General features: G+C 42.2%; 1 protein-coding gene across 1 annotated transcript in view; it reads right to left on the bottom strand.

Moving 5' to 3' along the window:
• GPR139 (G protein-coupled receptor 139) overlaps window positions 1-23,352 on the bottom strand; it is a 165,330-nt gene extending 141,978 nt beyond the window's left edge. Inside the window, exon 1 of the mRNA XM_068246861.1 lies at window positions 23,241-23,352. Coding sequence (XP_068102962.1) covers window positions 23,241-23,352 — 112 coding nt within the window. The remainder of the gene's footprint in view (window positions 1-23,240) is intronic.
• Between the last annotated feature and the right edge of the window lie 1,458 nt (window positions 23,353-24,810).

The following is a 24,810-nucleotide window of genomic DNA, read 5'->3' as shown; positions in this document are numbered from 1 at the left end:
AATGGCTGCACTTGGGGCTCAGGAGGGGTTGATGTCTACACTGCATACAGTATACAGCATACTGCATACAGTATTGCAGCCATCTTTAACCCCTCCTGTCCCTAAGTGCAGCTAATAACCTCTACAGACCCCCAAGTGCTGCAATTATTCACTCCCTTTTATGCAGCCCAGTATTTCCCCCCTGGCCCTTTCCTTGTTAATTGTTGTGGCCAGGACTTTCAGACTTGTGCTTTCCTCGCATTTCCTTTCCTCAAAATAACACTTACCGCAGGGTAAATTGCTGCAAAAGGGAATGTCACTAATAGTACACACATGACTGTGTGCTCAATGTTGCCCGTGACTCTTGTATAAGTCGACCCCTATACTTTTATGAAGTGAATCAGACCTAAATTTCTAGACTTATGCTCAAGTATATACAGTAATACAGTCTGAATATTAAAATTAAATATTACATAACAAAATTGACAGAAAATGGCACTGTGTATTAATGTATTTATGTATGCCATATGGTCTGTTGCTCTTTGCTGTTAGTTCTATTTTACACCCTTCTTGATATTACCATGTGATTACTTTGTACTTCTCTGATTGGCTGGTCATGCCAATCAGAAAAGTACACATTCATCTCACAGTAACATCAAGAGTGGTGTGAAATAGAACCAACAGAAAAGTGCAGCAGACCATATATATATATATATATATATATATATATATATATATATATATATATATATATAAATATGAGAACGTGTCTCATTAGTTTCCAGTGTAGGTTGATCAGTAACTAACCAGAGAGGTACAAATCAGCCACCTGATAAGCTGATCATGTGCTTATCCAAGAATTCTCCTGCAAAGAGGCATTCTTCTAGAACCCTCTTTATTTCAAAAGATTATTAAAGGTACTAATCAACTTAAAGAGGAACTGTATTGAAAATGCAATGTAATAAATAGTGTACTGTACTGAAAATCGAATGTAATTAATAAAATGTTTTTTTTTTTTTTCAAAATCCATCTCTAAATTATTTAGCCAGTGTTTGCATGTTGTGAAATATTTCCTCACCCTTTTTTCACCTTGATGAAGTCTGAAATATATCACAGGTAATTGCAGCCAGGTGCATCACTGAGGCAGAATGTTTGTTTACTCTGTGTTACGAAGCAAGTAGAAATATCTCCTAGGAGATCATTTTCATATCCTCTTTAACCACTTGCCGACCGCGCACTCATACCGTGCGTCGGCAAAGTGGCAGCTGCAGGACCAGCCGGCTGCAAGCTAATTAATCAGGAAGCAGCCGCTCGTGCGAGCGGCTGCTTCCTGTCAATTCACGGCGGGGGGCTCCGTGAATAGCCTGCGGGCCGCCGATCACGGCTCGCAGGCTAAATGTAAACACAAATGGAAATAATCCGCTTTGTTTACATCCGTACAACGCTGCTAACAGTAGCAGTGTTGTACCAGATCAGCGATCCCCGGCCAATCAGCGGCCGGGGATCGCTGTCACATGACAGGCAGGAACCTGTTAGAGGCTGCACAGGACAGATCCGTTCCTGTGCAGCCTCGGATCTCCGGGGAAGGGAGGGAGGAGAGGGAGGGGGGGAATTTCGCCACGGAGGGGGACTTTGAGGTGCCCCCCCGCAACACCAAGGCAGGCAGGAGCGATCAGACCCCCCCCAGCACATCATCCTCCTAGTGGGGAAAAAAGGGGGGCGATCTGGTCGCTCTGCCTGCACCCTGATCTGTGCTGGGGGCTGTAGAGCCCACCCAGCTCAGATCAGCTAAAACAGCGCTGGTCCTTAAGGGGGGGGGGTAAAGGGTGGGTCCTCAAGTGGTTAAACTAACTTTTCAGCGTTTTACAATTTAAAAAGTATCCAAAAATTAGTGAAAAAGTACTATCAAATTTGTTTTGAGCATTTTCTTGCTTGCTGTTGGCTTAAAAAAGCATTATATGACAAGGGGCGATATGCAATTCACTTTTTCTCCCGAGTTTTCACCTAGGAGATCATTTTTCATCTTCAATTTAAATTAACTTTTCAGTAGTTTGCATTGGAAAAAGTACCACAAAGTAGGTGAAAAAGTACTCTATAAATTGTTTTGAGTATTTGTTTGCTTGCTGGTGGTGTAAAAGGCATTTTATTTACAAGTTGTGAAAATATCACCATGGAGAAAACTCAGGAGAAAAAGGGAATTGCGTATGGGCCCTGGTCTCCCAGAGTACACAGGGGGAGAATTCAGCATATCTGAACAGCTGAGGGTAAGCATCACTGGGAGGGTGGGGGCTACATACCAATATACAGCATTGTATAGATATGGGAAGTATTTCTGATGACGATTCTGATGCTGAAATTAGTATGGGTCTCCTGAATAATTTACTACATTCTAATATATGTCATTACAGTACCTCTTTAAATCACAGACATATATTCCACTTTCCAGTTAAGTTTCATGCTTATATGTAAAAGGAGCACAGTTCTTGTTACCCTTATCAGCTATGATCTTAGTTTTTCTTCATTTTCTAAGACAGCACAGTCTAGGGAATGAACATAAGAATCTAATTGGATACTGTAAGTAACAGGAGCAGGTCTTCCCTTCAGATACTTAAATAAATAAGGCTCATGCTTAATTAGAATGTCACACTAGGCAGGGAGGATTAGCACCTCTGTCATGTAGCTTGTCATTTTCCTGTGACTGGAAGAGAGCCTGACATTCAAGGGTTACCACTGACCTTTCAGTCTGAGTCTGGATCCTACCCCCATGATGACTTTACTGACTCCAAACCGATTACATATTGTGTGACTTGGCTCTGGAGTTTATTTTATGTTACTGATCAATGGCACATGGAGGGCAGCATTACATTGCAATCTCATTAGTACTTCACACCAAAGGCAATAATCAGACTTCGTCATCACCAGGAAGGCAGCGCTAAGAACAGTCATGCACAATAGCCTATAGCATAGGCAAGTTTAGGAGGGATTATTTGTGTCCAGACTCCCCCTCACACTGGGGACGATGCAGTGTGTGGGAACAGGCACAAGCTGAGATACTAGAATATCTGCATGCATCCTGCAGCTCACAACATCATGCTGCTGCTTACACTATGAGCTGTCACACTTTCTTTATTTCCTGGTTACAGTTGATTTTAGATGGAACAGCAGCATGTGTACAGAGCATGGAGCAGCTCTGGGGAGTTTGACAGAGTGCAGAAGCCAGGTATGAGCACAGCCCTGTGCCCCTGCTGTGTGCTAGTAAAAAAAAGAAAGTCGGGAGTCGGGACCTTGCAGAAGGCTTCACTTCCACCTTCATTACAGACGTTGGCTGTGCTCATTATTATCTGTATTCACTGGCTTCTGTAACACCAAACTTAATATGCTGCAGAGGCCAGTGGATACAGATAACAATGCTTACCATCACCTAACTTTTGTAGTGATAAGAGAAGACACAATGAGGGAGGTCTGGACGGCTAAGCCAATTAAATACTTCCTGGTTTCTTGTTGCCCATGCGATAGGCCTCTTAAATCCAGTCACCTCTATGTTTCACTGAAGTGTATGTCTCACTCTCGCTCTCCCCATGTCTTTCTCACCCTCTCTCCCTAGTATATCCTCTCTCCTCTTTACTCCCTGTCTCTCCTCCACAGTGTAACATGCCTGTGTTTTTTCTCAGAATGGCCCTGCAAAATAGAATATAGCAATCCTGGTCAGGTATGTCTCACCTGTTTCTGTGTTGCCATCCATTCCCTCTGTCCTGTCCCTTTCTCTCTCCTATGTTGTCCTGTTTGGGTGTGTGTCTCTGTCTCCCCCATTCCTGTCTCTAATTCTTCCCCCTCTCCTCTTTCTCTTTCCCTCTATCATACATTTCCCCACTCTCTTATATCTCTCTCTCCCATTCTGCTCACTCCAACAAAAATAAAACATTGAACATTGTCTCATTCTAACTACTATTATGTATTTACATATATAGCCCTGACGTATTCTGTGGAGCTTTACAGAGTACATAGTCATGTCAATGACTGTCCTCAGAGAAGGTAACAATCTAACCCTACCATAGCCATACTTGAATGTCCTACTATATTATTATATTGTGTGTGGATGAGAAAGTCCTTTCAAGAATCCCTCCCTTGAAAATCCTGTGTTTGCCCCCTATCCTAGCAACCAACCGCCACTGAGCACACTGAATGAAGATGATTGATAGGTTGATAAGGTGAGTCGCTCACCCTCTGCACATGTGCTTATTACAACCCCTACCACTGGGTTAGCTGTTTGGATAACCACATCCAGTTGAGGTATTGGAGTTATTCCTATTCTGATGCAGATGATACTTCTGCTGTGAACTGGCTGAAATATTATTTACGAGTGCTCATGTTCTCAAATAGCATTAGCAGCATGCCAGAGAATCTGTATCAGTGTCACAACCTGTTACGCATGTCCACCCTCAACTTCACACCTCAGAGTCTGCACTGTTCAGTAGAAAGCAAAAAAACATGTTTGCCATACTCATTTTATTCTCGTACTACAGGTCTACTATATAAGAACATTGATGACAAAGGTTACTCTGCTCCCTGGTACCCTTACCATAGTCACTAGCATTCAAAAGCAACTTCCAGCAAACTTCAGCAAAGTGTGTATGTTTATAAACAGTAGCATTTCTGTTGGATTTCTGCATTAAAGTGTTGTGATTCAAACACCCAGTGGTATAGCTATAGAACCATTGTTTACTTTGCTTACCATTCAGTACTGTATAAATAACAATAGTATGATAAGATATGCCACAATCTGCTTTTCATATACAGCTGCAGTGTGAGAGAGGTGTAGTTTAATTATTATCGCTAGAATATGTGCGCATGGATAAGGAGCTGGTTAGTGGACAAAAGGCATAGAGTTGTGTTCAATGGATTCAATGGATCATATTTAAAATGACTGTTAGCAGTGGGGTCCCACAAGGGTCGGTACTGGGTCCAGTGCTCTTCAATGTATTTATTAATGACCTAGATAGAACGGTATGCAGAATGATCAGCACACAGGAAGACAGTGACATACTGCAGAAAGATCTGGATTAAATGGCTGTATGGACAAGAACATGGCAGATTACAATTCAAGTCATGCATTTTGGCCATACTAATAGACTAGCTTCTTAAACATAAATGGGATACAGATGAGGACATTAAACTGTTTTATCTGTAGGGTTGTACTAGAAACAAGGATAGATGATCTGCTTACAGAGGAAAAAAAGTTTTTGCTATCTATTTAGAATGGGGTTCTTAGAGTAAGAGTGGTTAAAATGTTGAATATCTTTAATATAATGTTAATCTTACCACTGTAAGTAGTTATGGCTAATTCTATGTCTGCAATTAGAAACAGCAACTCGCGCTAAAAATACAGATCTCTTTATTATTCCAATTCAAAGCAGATCCCTAACACATAAATTACACCATCAACTTCACCATAAATCCTCCCCTATAATTTCAAACAACATCCAATCCACATACGCACCATTAAAAAACCTCTCATAGAAGGGCCCTTCAAAAATTAAAAAATAAAAAATGTAAAAAATAGGTATAATTATGTATTTAGATACTTCATAAAAATGTGTATTAATATATAAAGTTTCTATACATCCATCGTATCACTTGGTCTCCTTTAAATTCCTAATGTCCAAGTCCTGTCCTGTTTCCAAGCAAGAGGACCAAAGGGAGTCCAAAAAAAGATTATCTCCAAAGTATCACAATATACTGAGTGTATATCTCACAGCTCCATGAATTCCCTGCAGAAAAGTGCTGTGTTACTTATATACAGTTGTTCAATCCGGCTATTTGCCTTTTTCCTCACTCACCAGATCTGTGCAAGCAATAAATCCAGTCTGGACAGATAACTACTGTACCGGTCTCCGCTCGCTGCCTTCCCAACCTGGTTCTCCGTGGCGGCTTACATCACTTCCGTTTGTTAAACCCAGAGTTCCGCCCGCTGCTCACCCTCTCAGCTGGTCTTCAGCTAGCTCTTGTTGGTGACGTCACCTCGGATCACTGGACCTTTGTGTCAAGGCAGTCGCTGCGCGCTAACGAAGCTGCCTTAGTACAGGACCCCTCAGCGGATTTCTTTATGTAAATCTGATAAACCTCTACGCGTTTCAGCCGATATCGTTGGCCCTCGTCAGGAGGATTTACTATTATGGAGTAGCCGGCCATCCTTCACAAGTATATATACATGCACCATTCCTCTTAGATCCGCCCATATGTTAATGACATGGGATGTTCATTATTCTTAAAGATACATTGTCTAATTCCCACTGCTTTATCCGCAGGATTGTCCAACCAGTTTCCCATTAAACAATTTGTGGAGATTATTTATAATAAAAGGATATACATATATATGTTAAAAAATCAGTATACTGAGAGGACTCCCACACAATCATACATTCATCATTATTTAAAAAAAGCAAATAACTCAATCTCACTATTTAAGCCCTTTGGGGCCAGTGTGTCCAATTGATAAATCCACTTAGATTCATTCTGAGACATCTTCCGTATATAGTCCCCACCTCTTCTATCATGTTGTATTATTTCCAACCCAAAGAAAATAGTGCCCATCAGACTCCCTCCATGTTTTTCTTTGTAATGTTTGTATAATGGGTGCCCCTCATTCTTCTTTTCTATATTATTAAAGTGTCCCCCTATTCTTTTATGTAGGGCCCTTTTCGTTCTCCCCACATACCTTTTATGGCAGGGGCACTGGATACAATATACAACCCCACACGTAGTACAGGTTATCTGATCCTGTATTTTGTACTTAATTGAGTCCAGTGCCTCTATTTCCAGAATTCTTCCTGGATTCTTAGTTCTCCTGCAGTTGACACAAAAACCACATCTGGTGAAGCCAACTTTGCCCATCTTTTTCTGTTCCTTATTTCCCTTATTACTTGCTTCAGTGGCTGCTGTGGCTACAGTTAACCCTACATTTGGGGCCTTTTAAAAAACAAATTTAGGCTGAACTGGCAATAGTTCCCCCAAAATTTTGTCTTCCCTTAGGACCTCCCAATGTTTCCGGACAATCCCAGCAACTTTATTTGAATGTGAACTATGTTGAAATATCATACTAAAATCATTATCCTCCCATTCTATTTTGTTCTTTTTAATAAGCAAATCTTCCCGGACTATTTGTCTCACTGCTGCCTCTGACTCCTCAACCATTTCAATAGGGTAACCCTTTTCCATGAAGCAATTAACCAGCTTTTCCGCCTCCACGTCATATTGATCAACCTCAGTGCAATTGCGGCGGAGTCTGGTAAACTGTACCTTGGGAATATTATTCAGCCACCTCGGAAGGTGGCAGCTAGTATATAAAATATAACTATTCACATCAACTGCCTTCTGATATGTTTTAGTGTTGAGAGAGTCACTTCCCATGTATAATTCCAAGTCCAGGAATTGGATATTGGTTTTACTCATATTCACCGTAAAATTAATACCCCAATCGTTTTCACCAATCACCTCAATATATTTTTTCAGAGATGCTTCATCTCCCCTCCATATTAGGAGCACGTCATCAATAAATCGACGCCAGAGGACCATACTCGCACCCGGACCATGCCTACCGAATTCTATGTCTGCATTTAAAGGGGGCTTGCATGCTTTCCTTGCATTGAAGAATAGTCACAGTTATAATTAATAGGCAGTTATTGTCAGTGTTGATCCAGGGAAGGGTTTTCACCTTCCTCTGGATCAGCTGGGATATGTGAGCATGTAGGACAGTGATGTACCAATTTTTCTGGTTAAACTTGATGAGCAGATGTCTTTTTTCAACAAACTATGTTACTTTTTAAAGTACAGATAGAGGTGACAATTAGCACCACTACAGGAAGGCCAAAGATGAGTCCTTTGGTCTAAGGGTTTCCACTGAGAACACAACCTTTGCATCCTATATTGCTTATGCTACATTCCTTTAAAGACTGTACAACAAACATAGATAATACCTTTATTTCCCATTACAGTTTTGTAATTTCTCATGACATTTCTCATAACATAGGTAAGTCATTGTCCAGCGAGTAGGCAAGTTAACCAGGAAATGGACCTGATTATCAAAACTACGTATTATGTAAATTGCATATTACGTGTCATGGAAGTAGTGTAAGTGCCCTGTGTGTATGTTATGGGATCTGTCTGGCCAATACGCAAAGTGGCCGAGCTGCTGCGGCCAATGTGAGAATTGGCGACGAATTGTGTCCTCCTCTCACATCTGTCTGCAGGGAGGTTATATACAGGGTAGCCCGTGCCTGAACTCTGTCCCTTCCTGCTTTGTGTGTGCGTGTGTGATGTCTCCAGCTTTCATTGCGGCCTGTGTTACAGCAGCGAATACCGGCGGTGACACAGGCTGCAATAAAAGTCTACAGAGACAGCACACACAGCAGGGAGGGTGCCCTGTATATAGCCTCCCTGCAGACAGATGTGAGAGGAGGAGGCAGGGGGAGGAGTCGGGCAAAAATTCAGATCACGCTGCCGAACGAAATATGTTTAGTGGCCAGACTTTGGGTTCTGACTGTAACATATACAATGCATATGCTGCACCTATAATGGCACATATAAGGGCACCTGTTGGCTGACCGGGTCAGCATTTGCCTAGTACACAGAAAACTGAAGCAGAAGTGAAGTACCATATTTTTCAGACCATAAGACACACCTAGGTTTAAAGGACAAAAACCAGGGGAAAAAATGTATACTATACCTGGTGCATCCATGGTGAAGGGGCATCTTGTGGATTATGCCCCCTTTGTACCTTATGCCCCCTTGTACCTCTTGTGTCTCCCTGTGTCCTCCTCTGTCCCCCTTGTGTCCTCCTGCGTTCCTCATGTGTACTCCTGTGTTCTCCATCTGTCCTCCTCTATGCCCCTTTGTGTCACTCGTTTGTCCCCCTATGTCCTCCTCTGCGTGGGCACAGTACAGGGAGTCCCCAACATTGTGGCAGGTTGGAGGTTCGTATTGGCAGGTAGATATGTTATGAACATAGAATTTTCTGTTCGCGAACAGCGAACGCAAACTTCCGCAAAATGTTTGCGAACAGGCGAATCTGGCGAACAAGCCATAGACTTCAATGGGCAGGTGAATTTTAAAACTTACAAAAACTGTTTCTGGCCACAAAAGTGATGAAAAAGTTGTTTCAAGGGGACTAACACCTGGACTGTGGCATGCCAGAGGGGGATCCATGACAAAAGTCTCACCAAAAATTACAGAGTTGGCGCAAACTCAGGTTTTAAACCCTAATGGGCAGAAATCACATTATGCACAGCTCTGGGTGTCAGTGGGCTGAGGAGTGTCTAACACAGAGAGATACAATAGTCCTATCAGAACACAGTGAAATAATAATGCATTGGAGTGGTTCTGTGCCTGCAACTTAATGAGGCAACAGCAGTAGTGTGCTCCCAGCTCTGGGTGTCAGTGGTCTGTGGAGTGTTACACTTATATGCTAGCCCTCAAAAGGGCTGTTTGGAGGGATTTCACAGCAAGTAAGGAACAAGAACACAGGCCTACCTAATACTTTCCCTACCTATCTGCAGCAAGTCTGACCCTGCTCTCACTAACAGTCAGCAGCCAGCAGAGAATTGATCCAATATGGCCACCGCAACTGCTTTTTGATAGGGGGTGGGGGGTCCAGGAAGGGGTGCTAGCTGATTGGCTTTCATGTGTCTGCTGACTGTGAGGTAAGGGGTCAAAGTTTAGCTCAATGATGATGTATAGGGGTGAATCAAACACGCCAAATGTTCATTGTTCGCATTAAATGCCGAGGTTCGCAGAATACTGCTCGCTGGCGAACTGGTCGGGCCATCTCTATTGGCAGGCATTTACAAGTCAGGAACTCTCTGCATTTGGACTACAGTATAAGATGCAGTTACTTTTTTCCCCACTTTTGGGAGAGAAAAAGTGAGTCTTATAGTCTAAAAAATACAGTACTTGCCCAGAACTTGTAATTAAAAACTATAAAAAGTAAATGTTTGAAATCTCTGCTTTCACTTTTCATGAAGGTATATCACTTTGTAATGGCATATTTTATTAAACAAAGAAGGGCATTTTGTGGTTAGTTGACTGTGTCAGATGCACTGATCAGAAGCAAGATAATGATATTTGTCTTACATATGCAGCGTCCTCTGAACAGGCAAACATATAAAAATGCAAATGGCTGCTGCCGTCTCTAACTGGCCTGCGAAATGTCTTTACACAGATGACATTAGCTTGGATCAAAGGCAATTAGGATAAATGTTGGCTGAAGGTGTAATGGTTAAGGGCTCTGCCTCTGACACAGGAGACCAGGGTTTGAATCTCGGCTCTGCCTGTTCAGTAAGCCAGCACTAATTCAGTAGGAGACCTTTGGCAAGTCTCCCTTACACTGCTACTGCCAATAGAGCGCGCCCTAGTGGCTGCTGCTCTGCTCTGGCGCTTTGAGTCCGCAAGGAGAAAAGCGCAATATAAATGTTATTTGTCTTGTCTTGTCTTGTCTTGTGTGCAATATGGTGCTGGGAGACATGTTTTTTGTATGCTATGCTTGACTGAAATTCTGATCCAAATATATAAGCAATTAACTAAGTCTAAAATCCACATATCTAGGAACAAGAAATAAAAACATCCAGTCATTGTCCTGAAAGTAGACAAGGAAGTCAAAAAGATTAACTATTAGAATAAAGCAGTCCTGTCCTGTCACAAGCCTGAGAAATAGAAAAGTAGCATCAGAGGCGGGACAAGGCCCTCCAGCACCCAAGGCTGAGACACCAAAGTGCTCCCCTCCATCCCTGCCACCCCAGCCGTCACACACTGATTGCTATTAGAGTAAGAGGTGCCACAGGGCCCACAACCTCCCCAACACCTTAATATCTAGTTATCTGGCTTGCAGTCACTGCTATGTATCCCCTTTTCTTATTTATTTATGCTTCAAACACAATTAGGAATGACAGCTGAATGAATTGTGCGCCCCCTCCTACACTGCGCCCTGAGGCTGGAGCCTCTCCAGCCTATGCCTCGGCCCGGCCCTGCCTAGCATATATGTTCAACAAGTAAAAGTAAAGTGAAGTAACAGCTGCATATTATACCACCAGCTATAACTCAGTAACCACTGATTGTTTTGACATGTAGGTTGCACTTCAAGTAAGCTTTACTATGTGTTTTTTCATGACACGCTCACGTTTGCGTTAACTATGGCATCACATTATGCTCCTGTGCCAGAGACAAACAGCAGTCTGCTGTAGCAGTTTATAGTAATCACAGATGTTATGACTCGCACTAGTACGAGTCATCAGAAAAGCTTTCCAACTACTTGCTCTAAACCTAAAGCAAATAGCTCCTTAATAAGTGGCATTTCAATATCTTGATTATTAGACGATCCTGGAACAGGCCAGTTACCATTACCACAGCCAGAGCGGTCCTGTCATGAGTAGGCCTGTCAAGAAGATATTGGCTTCAATTCACTAAGCCTTACCACATTCGGTAATGCAGAAAACAGCTGATTTTTCCGAACATCTTGCTAAACATCAATTTACTAAGGCTGTCACCACGCTGGAAAGTAGAATTCCTGTCTAATGAGGTAAATACCTCATGAAATTTCAATTCACAAAGAGCATTCAGTAAAGCAAGTAACAATGCTTACCTGAGGAAGTCCAAAGGATACAACTACAAAAAATGCTTACCTGAGGGCAATGAGAAGCCTCCTCGTGGCGCCCCTGGATAGTGCTATGTAGCATGAACTAATTCCCGCAGGACGATTGTTTTGCGGTTTTGGTTTTTGACCCTGCATATTTAGGCATGCGAAAGCAAATGCATATTTGCATGAGCAATGTCTCGTGATTAGCCAATAGGCCAAATTTGCAAAGCCAGATTTGTCAGGTTCACTTGGTTGATGCACACATTTTCTCTCTGTTGTAATTAGCAAGCAAGTAACAATGTTCGATATTTAAGACCAGCTCTGACCTGTTGGTTACTAACAATCAGCATGCAGTGCAGTGTTACGGATAAATGAGACAGCCAAAAGGAAGAGTCGCCTCCTCCTGCTACTCACCCCATTTGATCTGATGCACTTCTAGACGGGACAAAGAGACTTTTCTGTATCCATTTAGATGTGCAGATCTATATGGTGACAAAAAGAAGGGAGCCCTCTAGTGGCATACATGCACATTTAAAGTGATGCAGAAAGTATTTTACTCTCTTGTAAGGTGTCACAGGACACAGGAACAGCATGCAGACCAGCTGAAGGAAAAATCACAGCTTGCTGCAAAAACCTATTCCTCTGGTGAGACTTCTACATTGCCGAGTAGGTCTGAGTGAATTGAAGAAACATTTTTTTGGTATGTTACCAAACTATTACTGCATGTGTGGGAATCTTAGCGAGGTGGTTCCTTGGAGGGCAGATGGGACACAGAGGCATGTTCTCTGCCTCATGACATGCCTCTCTGTCCCCACACCACTGGTCTCTGCCCCCCCACCTCTGTGCTATAGCCCCATTAAATTAGCGACTATATTTGTCACTCTGTAAATAGAGGAGAGGGGCATTCCTACAGGCTGTCTAGAGCTGCAGTTGGGCAGCTTTCACTCCCTGGCTGCGCACCCTGCCGTTCCCTCGCCTCCCTGCATGCTGGGAGAGAGATCTCTCTCTCCTTCTGGCATCATGACCCAGAGGCCACAAAAGTTAAAGTGGGCCACTGTGGCCCACAAGAGCGGCGTAAATCATCGGTTTTGGCAGCTAACTGATCCTCCCAGCCCCCCGGGATCAGGTAGCATATTTTGTTTTTTAATTTTATGAGCCCACCTCAGGCTCTCTTTAAAATGGTCATGACAGCTATTTTAAATTGGAAGAAGAAAGTCAACCAAAAGGTTTATTTTAGTTTGGGCTGTCTCAGAACTTCTGCAGGTTTTTGTTGTATGAATGCGTCTTTGCGTAGAATATTTCCTCTCACTCACATTGGCGTGATTAACAGGAAATGAGTGACTCTCTGCAGTGATAGCATGGGCAGCAAGCGGTAAAGGTTATTATGGCCTCCATGGGAGAGATTCACTAAATATCTGTTGTGTCAGGAAGAGAAGTGACAGACAAAAATGAACTTGATAGAGTTTCAAATATTGCCTGAAGTAGAACTGTATAAAGCAGAAGTGATTTCTTACATGACCGGCCCAGATAGTACATGTTGTACAGATAGTCCCTTCCTCGCATCATATACATTTCACACATTCAGAAATTGTCTTCATTGTCCAAAATATACTGTACTGCTTGTTATTTCACATTTTTTGTTGTTACATATTAAAGTATTGTATAAACTCTTGTTAGTACAATAAAGCACATTGAAAAAAAAACAACTAAAATACATTGTTTACACTGTATGTCATGTCCACATCTCAAGTTTTCCAACAGTAAATGATTTATCCACCTTTCACCATGTTTTAAAATAATTTTGACTTATAAAAAACTTCTCAGGAGAGAATCTGTTTGTAAGTAGGGACCAGGGCAAAATAATAGCCTCCTTGAACCCCACGATTGCAGGGAGGCCCAGGGACTGTCCTCCTCCCTTTCCCCACCCCCATGCAGAGTCTTATAGGGAGCAGTGCAATAATCACCTGCTCCAGCCTCTTACATGCATCACAGCTGCAATCTCTCTGCTGCCATTCGCTGGCTCACGTTCACATGATTGATAGTCACGTGATCAGGAGCTAGCCAATGGCAGCAGGGAGTGTGCGGCTGTGATGCATGTAAGAGGAGACCCACAGAGCTGGAATCAGGTAAACATAACTCTGCTCCCTGAACTACTCTGCAGTTGTCTCGGGGAAGAGTGGGTCGGGGAGGGGGCATTGGGGGATCAGTTGCGGCGGGGAGAAATTTGGATCTCAGGGGCCCCATGACAAATTTGCAGGGTGGACTTCTGGGTCACTGGTAGTATGCTTCTGGGTCCAGAGAAAGGGGAGTTGATATTCGTGGAGAATTTAAACAACCCAGAGCTTGTTTGCTGATATATATGTAAATCTAGATGTTTTTCAGGTCAGCAGATGTGTTATAATAGAAACAAAAGAGTTCTTTCCTTATTAATAGTTGTGATAACTGCTCATTAAAGAAGTACCTCCAGCTTTTTAATGAAGGGGCACAACGGCAACCAGTACAAATTGCAGTGAAAGTGATGAATTCAGTACAAGATAAACTCTTTGAGCCTCCGCACTCTGGACATAGCTTTCTATCTCATTGTAAAATGCTGCATGTACTGAAGGTGCAAAACCCTTGCGGCTGACAACATTGACCTGACATGCTCCTTGCAATTTCCTGAAGATTTTGGAGTTTGCAGGCTGAATCCTCAAGCAATCCATTTCTAAGTAGATCACTCAGACCTAGATGAACTTGGGGCATGTGGGTGTGCGAGATGATCAATATATTGTAAAACAGGCAATCAGAACCATGCTAGGTGTAGGTTTTCTAAGAGGCTGCTTAAATTACTTTTCACTATAGGATCTCTGGAAAACATATCAAGGTTAGTGTTTTCTTAATGCATCTCTATAATCTCTTACAGAGCAGAGAGGCAGAAAATTGAACAGAGGAAGTGTGTGGCGTGATTTTTAATCCAGACGTCATGACTACTGGACTGTAACCTGATAAAACATCCCAATATCAATGTAGATCAAGAAACCTAAATGTAAATCAAGTTTCTGATTTAGCATTTTAATAAAAGCATATTGTTTCTTCAAGAAATGGGTCTGATTTTACATCTGCTCTAATATAATTGATTATAATTGAGGTTATACTCCCAAAATTAAAACTTCAGCAACTACACTTAGTTACATAAAAGAACATTTGAAAGCATTCCCACATATTCCCTGTGCACAGGCGTCCGAGCCATTAGGCAGCTATAAATTTTCGCCTAAGGCGACAGGAAGAGGCAAGGGCGCTTCTGCACTGAGTAGTGAGAGAAGAAATGCCTCTCAGCTGACTCAGGTGTCAGTTTACACAGCAGCAGCGGGGCTGACTGGACTTCAGCTCAATGATTCAAAGAACCACAGTAATGAATGAGTCAGTGAGAGAAGGCACTCATCCTAGTCAGGGATCCGAGGAGTACAGCATCATCAGCTCCTGAGTCCAACTCCTGAGAATTCAGTCCCTCTCTCTCTGCTACTGCTAACTGCGTGGATGTAGAGACTGTGTAGCAGCCAGGCATTGACTTCCCCCCAGGCCACCTTTCATTCAATGATTTAGGGTTGGTCCTGTGTCTGCTGTATTCAGGATTGTTGATGTAAGGCAATGTAAAATACTAGGCTAGCTGATAAAAGTGCAATTAGAGGGCAGGCTAGCTGGTAAATATACACAGCATGATGTAGAACTCGTCTGGAGGGTCAGTGGGAAAAAATCTGTCTGGTCTCTCTCCATTGTTATAATGACTGCATGTGCAGATAAGGTCTTAAACAGGTTGAAAAGTTTTGACAGTCCCTAGACTCCAGGAGGGCTGCTTGCTGACTTGTGTAAGAGATTGGCAGGGACAGCAGTCCTATTACCAGCAACTAGTCTCTGTGTAATGTGGGACTGCAATACAGATAAACTGCTCCATCTCAGGCTATTCTCAGTCTCACTCCACTCCTCCTATCTCTGTATGTGTATAGTGTATGTCTACTGTGTGCTGTGTACAGTGTGCTCTGTGTGTGTGTGTGTGTGTGTGTGTGTGTGTGTGTGTGTGTGTGTTGTGTGCAGTGTGTGTACTGTGTGTGTGTGTGTATGTTGTGTGCAGTGTGTGTACTGTGTGTGTGTGTGTGTGTGTGTGTACTGTGCTGTGCGTGTCTAAAGTGTGTGTGTGTGTGTGTACTGTGTATAGTGTGTATGTTGTGTGCAGTGTGTGTACTGTGTGTGTGTGTGTATGTTGTGTGCAGTGTGTGTACTGTGTGTGTGTGTATAGTGTGTGTACTGTGCTGTGCATGTCTAGTGTGTGTGTGTGTGTGTGTGTGTGTGTGTACTGTGTATAGTGTGTATGTTGTGTGCAGTGTGTGTACTGTGTGTGTGTGTGTATGTTGTGTGCAGTGTGTGTACTGTGTGTGTGTGTGTGTGTGTGTGTGTGTGTGTGTGTGTGTGTGTGTATAGTGTGTGTACTGTGCTGTGCATGTCTAGTGTGTGTGTGTGTGTGTGTGTGTACTGTGTATAGTGTGTATGTTGTGTGCAGTGTGTGTACTGTGTGTGTGTGTGTGTGTACACTGTGTGTGTGTGTGTATAGTGTGTGTGTGTGTACTGTGTGTGGTGTGTGTGAGTGCATGCCGCAATAAGTATATTTTATGGTGAAACGCTCTGCTGCATAACAACTATTTTCTGGTGAACCCATGCCGCAATAAGTACATTTTCTGGTGAAACGCTGCTGCATTATGATTTTTGGGGGTCTTGGGGGTGGGGTTCACCACAGGAGTGGTGTTCACCATGAGGGGTGCGGGGTATGGGACTGGGGGCAATCACGGGGGGGGTGCCACAGGATTTCTCGCCTGGAGTGACAAAATGGCTAGAGACGCCCCTGTCCCTGTGTATGAAAATGTATACTTTTCACTGCAGAGGGCAGTACAGACTTGCTTACATCTGGCTAGTGAAAAATGTAATCATTGCTGGCTGAAACACTCTGAAGGCATGTGCCTTCATTCTACCCCTCTTCTTTTCTGCCAAAGTAACCCATCTGTTGCCGGTGTGATGCATCTGTTCAGCAGAGGTAGGGAGGAGGGGGAGGAAGGAGGGGGAGGGAGGAAGAAGCAGAATCAAAACAGCGGCAGAGAGTGTCTTCAGCATTTGCTGATGAGACAGAGATAAGCTATCTTGTACTGTTCTCTGCAGCGAAAATACCGGTATACATTTTGACACAGAGAATGTGTGGTAATACTTTCAAATGTTCTTTTATGTAGTTACTGAAATTTTAGTTTTGGGAGTATAATACCACTTTAACCACCTTGGCGGTATAATTCTGGATTTTTGCATCTAAAAGCGGTACCATTTTTTTCTGCTTTTAGACCCTGAAATACAGGAAATGAATCAAAGAGTTCCCCAAGCAGCCTCTGCAGATAACTCACCTCCACGGGATCCAATGGCGCATTTCCTCCTACTGTCCTCCTGGGGGCACTCTATCTCTATGGTCAGTTCACTGTCTGTCATCATTTGACAGATGCCGATCTCACCCGAGAGCCTTGGAGGACCCAAAGAAGACAGGCTGTGACTGTCCGGATCCCAGAAGGGCAGCTCTGCAGAATACTCCGCTGCACGCTCTGCATATCCTGCCCAGAGGTCACCCCGAGCCAGGCTTTTTCACCCCGCACCTGGAAATACTAGCTTTGAGTTTAAATGAAAAGTCTGTGCAAATAGTGAATCTGGTCAGTATGTACCCTGTGTCATTAGTAAGCCTGAAACACCAAAGTAAATACACAAGTCCAGACTCTTTGCTGAACTGACTTCATAAAAAGAGTGAGCGGTAGCAGCACGACACAAAGGATTTTATAATCCAGTACTGGAACCAGCAAACAATTAATAGCAAGGACTTTATCTGTAGAATAGCTAGTTTTCTCTGTTTTCTTGCTAGCCCTTACTTTACAAGTGTTGTTCCACTTTCACGTCTGAAGGGCAGGCGTTAGGTGAAGCTCAAACAATAGACGGTAATACAGCAGTAGTGCCTTTATAATAGTAAGTTCTTGAAGATCTACAAGTGCCATAAAGAGAAAACACAACTGTCCTTCAATAACTGGGTGCATCAGCTAACTCAGCTTCCTTAAGGCAGCACATTTTGTGCTTCGAAAGGATTATCAAACATAATTCTTGTTAGTTAGCAACAAAGCTGGCAGATGCATACATTTTTAGAGGATAGAGAAAATAGTTCTGCTGCCACCCATTATTGCAAGTAGTTACTTCTCATTAATATTGTTAGTTTAAAGTATTCATTTTGAACAATGCATTAGCCCTTCAGATGGTGGAAGCAATCGCTGTAAAAACAGCGCAGGAGATTTGGGTGCAGAGCAGCCGGCTCCACCATAGACTGTAATAGAAATTACAGCTATAGTGGTGCTCAGTGAGTAATTTGGGGCGGCTTCAAAAGATGGTGCACAGATTATTCTAAAAACACTGTAATTTGGCCGCCAGCAATAGCTGTAAGCCGAAATACATCATTCCACACTATCCTGGAGGGGGAATAGTAATTAGCGCCACCGGGCTTTACTCTGCGCCCAAATCTACCGGCGGCTAAATCACGTGTATGTGCTGGAAGGTCTCTTAATGATTAAAGTTTGGGCCCACTAGAAATCACAATTTTGGGGGCATTGTTCGGAGTGATTTCTGATGTTTTTGAAGCATTTTTTCCATTAATTCTAGCAATTGTACTGCAAATGTTTTTTCATTTTTTTATGTTATGGCTAGTAAAATTGCTGCAAAATGACTTTTGTACAGCAATTGAAAACTGTTTTTACAGTGATCCTATACTTTGTATTGGAGCACAAATTCTCCCTAAATACTGCACATTGGCAAACGCAGGGGGGGGGGGGGGGGATACAGCTGCCCAGAATCCCCCCTCAGACCAGGGCCGGTGCAGTGTCTGGGGAAAAACGCAAGTTGAGACACCAGAATATCTGCAGGCATCCTGCAGCTCACAGCACTGCCCCCTTTCTTTCCATGATACAGCTGACTTTGGATGTAGCAGCAGCGTGTGTACAGAGCATGGAGCAGCAGCGTTTGTACAGAGCATGGAGCAGCAGCATGTGTACAGAGCATGGAGTAGCTCTGGGTAACTTAGAGTCAGGTATGAGCACAACCCTTTGCCCTGCTGTGTAAATGCTTCACTTTCCCCTTCATTACCAATGTCAGCTGTCCTCATTATTATCTGTATCCAAACTGCTCCTGATCGATCCCATTGTCGATTGAGAGCAGAGCAGACATTTAGGAAATAATCGTCAGATCCTGTCAGTTGGGTGGTAAATTGCATTGTGTGTACCCAGCATGACAACGTCCTACCATATTATTAAACTGTATTGTGCGTGACTGAGGGAGACCTTTCAGGAATCCCCCGATTGAAAATCATGGGTTTGTCCCTGCTGCAAGTCATCGCAATTGCTCTTGTGAGTTAACCTACATTAACTTTCATTAGCCATGAACTTTTGGAATCACTAGTGATTCCAAAGTGTGGCGAAGACAGCTTCTGTGAGCCCCAGGCCTGAAGTGCATATTGGGTTACATGGTTGCTACATTTGGGAGTGGCCAAGTGTTGTAAGCAGTACTCTTTCTGCTTTAGCTGGGCAGGGGATGTAGTTGTGACTGATGATAGAACATGTCTCCTACTCTCTCTGTACCATGTTTCCACTCTCTCTCTCAGTATTGTACCTACAGTTCTTCAGCTGTACCTACAGTACCTACAGTTCTGCTGAATGGGGAGCAGGATTCCCAGGTTTTCTTGCCATTGGACGTGACTCTGTGACATTGAATGGAGCATTTATGACTTGTTGATGTCAGTGGGTATGTGTTTTTTTCCCCATGTCCCAATGAGGCAATAACATACAGGGCTCTATAAAGGCAGACAATGGAGGTTTAAATGGAATGGCTCATGTAAGTAAGTTTACTCCCACTGGTTCATATATAGCTAGCATTTGAATGGTTGGCATACAATCTCCTATCAGATCTGGTCCTGTGGCCTGTTTTAACACCTGCTGGTATATTACATCATATGAGGGTGGTATATAACTGTGAATAAAATGTACTCTTATAGCTGAAAGCAATACATTATTTAGGCTATTAGTGATATTGATCCTAGGCTATGATGTCATGCAGTCTTTTCACCCCGAGTACTCTGGGAGATCAGGTAATGTTCATGCTCATTTCACAAGAGGAAAGGGGAGGGGGAAACATTTTATAGTGATTCACCCTGCCAGCAGTAAAGATGCCGGTATCTGTGATAAAATTGTGAATGCAAATCTAATACTTTACAATAGGCAAACATTTACTAAATAGTTTAGAAAAAAATTATTTGAAAAAATAATCAGCTTTATTATAAAGTTCCTCTTTAAATGCTATTTTTATACAATAAAGGATTTGCATTGGATGCTCACTACTCCATTTGTACACAAATCAATAAGAGAAATAAAAGACTAGAAAACCACTTGAGATCCAGTCTTTATATTCTGGGTTGTTATTGTGAGGCAACAGAGGCAAACAAGGCAACCAACTCTGGAGCACATCTGAGAAAAGAAAAGGACTGGGCTTTGCTAACAATCAGTCTTCTGAATAAGTTAATATCATTAGACAGGATATGCAATTATGTAATTTATAGCAGTACTGTCTTTTTTCAACAGAGAAACTCTCCACTGTAGGGGTTGCCCCTTCCATGAGGTGAAGAGGAGAAGTAGGCAGCAACACCAAAAAAGTCTAGACCCAAACCTAACAGTAAGTGATTACACATAGAAGGCATAGAAAATGGAAGTACTATGGTCAGAAGACTCTATGTGGGGGATACTCCGAAGAATCCCTTCATTAAATCAATATGAAGCAACCGTTTCGGGAGGTAGAAGTAGGTCCTTTTATCATAGCAATATAGAAGGAAAGGGTATCCCACTTCCTCAAAAGCAGTCCATGTTTCAGTTGCCCAGATAATGCAACCTGCGCTGATTTTGAGGAAGCAAAATATAATTTATTATTTATTGCCTTGATAAAGGGACCTACTAACTCCTGAAACATTGCCTTGGTATTTCTTAAAAAATGTCTTAGTTTGGAGTGCTGGCTTAACTTTACTTGTTAAATGACCCTGTAAAATGAATAAAAGGCATTGGCTCTATGGCAGTGCCTGGATATTACGTGTTTCCATCGAATGTCCTTGTAATTGAAGTCAGATATTTTCTTCAAGTAGATCAAGAATAATCTTCATGAGTGAGGAAAATCTAGTGGGTACATGTAGCTTAAATTAGTATATAATTAGAATGAATGGTGTCTCTAACTACTGGCATACACTTGTTGGTAAATTATATTGATTTGATAGCCAAGGTTTCATGCAAAATTTAAACATTTATGTGAGCAGAATCATGCAACATCTCTGTGGAATGTATTGAAATACATGCACAGCATTATCCCTAATGTAGACGTGGTGTTCCCTTTTATAAGTAGCATGGTTGTACAATTTTCTGGTGGTTAAATTACATTTCTGGTGAGCCTTTTTTACCCCCTGCCCATTTTCTAATTTCAGGGCTAGTTGTTGCTGGGTAAAGTTATCCCTGAGAAGCAGGCACCGTGATTGGCTGTTTTACCATGAGATACCAGGCTCAGTCAGATCCAGTCCTTCAGCTGGGAGGAACTTACCCATCAATTACCCCTCCCTTTAGTTATGAATTTTATCCTTGGCTATTTTCTGTTGTGTAGTCATCATTCTCGGTGGGTGTGTGTAAATGGGCACTTGTCTAAAAGTTATGCTACATTTGCTGTGCAGGGTGGTGCAGGGCTGTGATATTTTGATATTTGATGTGTATTACTGATTTATATTGCTTGCTATTAATATGCCAATCAATAAAATAGCCATGTCAATTTTACTTGCCCTTCTGTATGTCAGTGTATTTTAAATACAGTATATTGTTAGGAGTGTCACCTGCATTTCAATGGGGAGTCCCAACTCTTAATGGCTAGCTACATTACTACCACGTGCCACGCTTTAACCATTTTTAGTATCTGCAGCACTGTCATATGACCCTCCAGGGCCATAGCACTCTGCCACTTATCAGCCTGCATCACCGCACCTATCACCTTTTTAGTTGGCTGCAGTACAGAATGCAACAGGTCAATGGATCATCTTTTTTCTTATTTCAGCTATTTTCAAGAAATATCTTTTAGAAGTAACCTAATTTTTGGTAACTGCTTAAGAACAGTGGTTGCTTTTGTAGTTGCTTTAAGGTAGGTTTTAACCTGAGATTTTATGCAGGCTTGTTGAAGAGATTTTCTACCTATAAGCCCTGAATGCAGCATCTTGTCACATGTTTCTCTACTGAGCAATCTCTAGAGCTGAAGAGGGCAGAGTTCTGAATCAGCTGTGAATCACTGACCTGCATTTCTGTATGCAAGACTTTACAGCCACTTAGAAGATGAGTATACCGGCTGCTGCAAGGACACTTTAGTCAATACCACCAGGTGCACAGTGTGAATGCCAGGATGAAAAATGAGATATTTTTAAGATTTGAATGCTAGAGTGTTTTCTTAATGAATGTATTTTTTATGTTATCTATACTTTTCTTTAATTGCATTACCCTCAATATAAGTCGTGCAGCCTAATTGAAGACACATTACAAAGCTCGGTCATATATCCTGTATTGTGACTGATGGCAGCACAGCTGTTGGCTACAATAAGGAAATGAAAAGGTCTGCTTGGTTGCTAAGGGATACTGCAAACTAAGGCTAATTTATCAAAGCAGGTGCAAAGGAAGTTAGAGAAAAATTGGAGCAGCTACCCAGTACATCCAATCATGTTCCAGATGATAGAATGTGGAGAGTGATTCTGATTGGTTGCTATGGGGAAATGTTCCATTTCCTTGTATCTGCGTCCATAGATCATCTCCACTGTTTTATCCTAGTCAGCTGGATTCAAGTACCAATCCATTAATCCTATGCAATCTTTACAAAGAACAATTTAAATATTTGAACAATTTATATATAATGCAATTGATATAAATTACAATCCCAACAATTAGTGTTTAAAGAGAGTAGCAGAATTTGTAATACATTATACAGAAGTTGCAAATAATGTCACACATCTTCAAAAGCCGCCCATTTATTTGCATCCCTTTCTTACTTTGATCCACAAGTTCCTAGAAATCTCGTACATCGTTCTACATCTTTAATTATTGAGGCACTGGCTTCATGAACCAACATTAACTGAGTATTAATTATTAATTATGGTTAATTAACTCCACATTTTGCAAAACTGATACTTGAATTAGAACAGCACACTTTTACTGAACACCATTTAATGTTTTCAGATCATCCTCTAATTACCAGCAATATATAATACACTCTAATGACTTGCTTGAAAGGCTTACAATCTATATATCCTGACAGGACTACTGTTAGCCTCTACACAAAAAGAACCTGTCACTGGGTACTACACCCTAGTTCATTCTCTTGGCCTCATTGTCTCCTGCAGATCTTATCACATAGTTACTTCCTGTAGCTGTGCCACCTCTATGCCAGCTCCTGCAGATGAACATCAAGCATGCTTCCCAATACACTGCATATGACAAAAGTAGAATGAGCCTCTATAAGGCAGGATATTAAAAAATACACTTACCTGGCAGTCCTAGACAAAGCAGGATACTGTAGTATATAACAGGTACATATCCCAAGCCACAGCCATACTTAGGAGAAAGGAGAGAGGTGTTGTAGATGTGATTGTGCTCCATTTACTTGCCTTTTCCCTTAGCTTGGAATGAGTTCTTTCAGAGCATAGCGTAAGTGAAAGATGCAGAGAGATGTTAGTTTTCCTATTCTTAGGAGAGCCGTGTATCCAGCAAGAGGCTTTGTCCTTCAGAGCATCCCTTCATCCCAGGATTCCCTCCACCTGCTGCTCACTGTAATAATTAAGAGAAAGTGCTCTGCTGCTGCTGCCTGCTGCATGCTTTACACACAGGAGAAAAGAGCTGAGCTGTCCTTAGGAGGACCAATTTGTAATGAGGATTGTGGATGAGTGAGCAGTTCTGTGCGCTGGATGTGACCATGAGTGGGGGAGAAGGCTGCGCGCTCTGCCAGAAGCACAAAAAGCCACCTCTGCACCAGGTTGCAGAAGAACTGGGCTCAAGTGCTGATAAATGAATTAGCCATTTAGCCTCTCCTCCCCCCTCTACTGACTTTATCGCTACTCACAAATTTATGTCTGTGATTAATGCAAAATTCATGTACTGCCGTGAACCTGATACACAAATCTGGCGGTAATAAATACATATTTTAATAGCAACATGCATTATTAAACATCATCTATAGGTCGGTCTATAATGCACCGCACATAAATTAGCTATGATGTAAACGTGAGGTTGCTGGAGCATTACCCAGAGTGGACTGTTTGCCTTAAATTGTTAAACTTATTATAAAGATTTTAAAGTTGCTCTTGCAAGACCTGTATAGTGATGGGCTTTTGTTTTGTCACATGAATGCTAGTTTTTTTCTTTTCTTTTTTTAGTTACAAAGTTACATTATTATTATGTCATTTGGAAGCATCACATTAGTACAGGTACAGTAACAGGTAGTTAGTGCTGGTTTACATGGCTATTTTTCACCTGACTAAATGCCATTTTAAAGTGATTAAAGGACACCATCTAAAGTGAGAAGAATATGGAGGCTGACTTTCATTACCTTTTAAACAATACCGGTTGCCTGGCTGTCCTTCTGATCCTCTGCCTCCTTAAGCCATAGACCTTGAGCAAGTATACAGATCAGATGTTTCTGACTGGATAAAGGTGCCCATTCCTCTAGCAATCTTCCAGCCTGATAGACCATCCGATTCAATAATTTTATCAAATTGGATGAAAATTGGTAGACAATTAATGGTGTGCCCGATGGACAATTCAAACGGTTTTAGGCTGTAATTCATTGAATGTATCACTCAAGCCGGAAAATCTGGTGCCCATGTGGTGGATCAGGTGCGCAGAGGTAACAGCATGTCCTATTGGTACAAGCTGCAAATGCGATGGAACCCCTGGCTGCTGTCCCCCCAAATGTTAATGTGTCATCCCATGTATTAAAATCTCTCACCTATCCAGCCACAGTGAGTGTCCAGCTTCTCCTGCTTGCGCCACTTGCTTCCCAAGTGAATGCCAAACAGTACTGGAGTGTATGTGACGTTATAGACGCACCACATGCCATAT

The sequence above is a fragment of the Hyperolius riggenbachi genome, chromosome 7 (assembly GCF_040937935.1).
Source record: "Hyperolius riggenbachi isolate aHypRig1 chromosome 7, aHypRig1.pri, whole genome shotgun sequence".
Taxonomy (NCBI): Eukaryota; Metazoa; Chordata; class Amphibia; order Anura; family Hyperoliidae; genus Hyperolius; species Hyperolius riggenbachi.
This window is presented reverse-complemented; position numbering and strand designations above follow the sequence as displayed.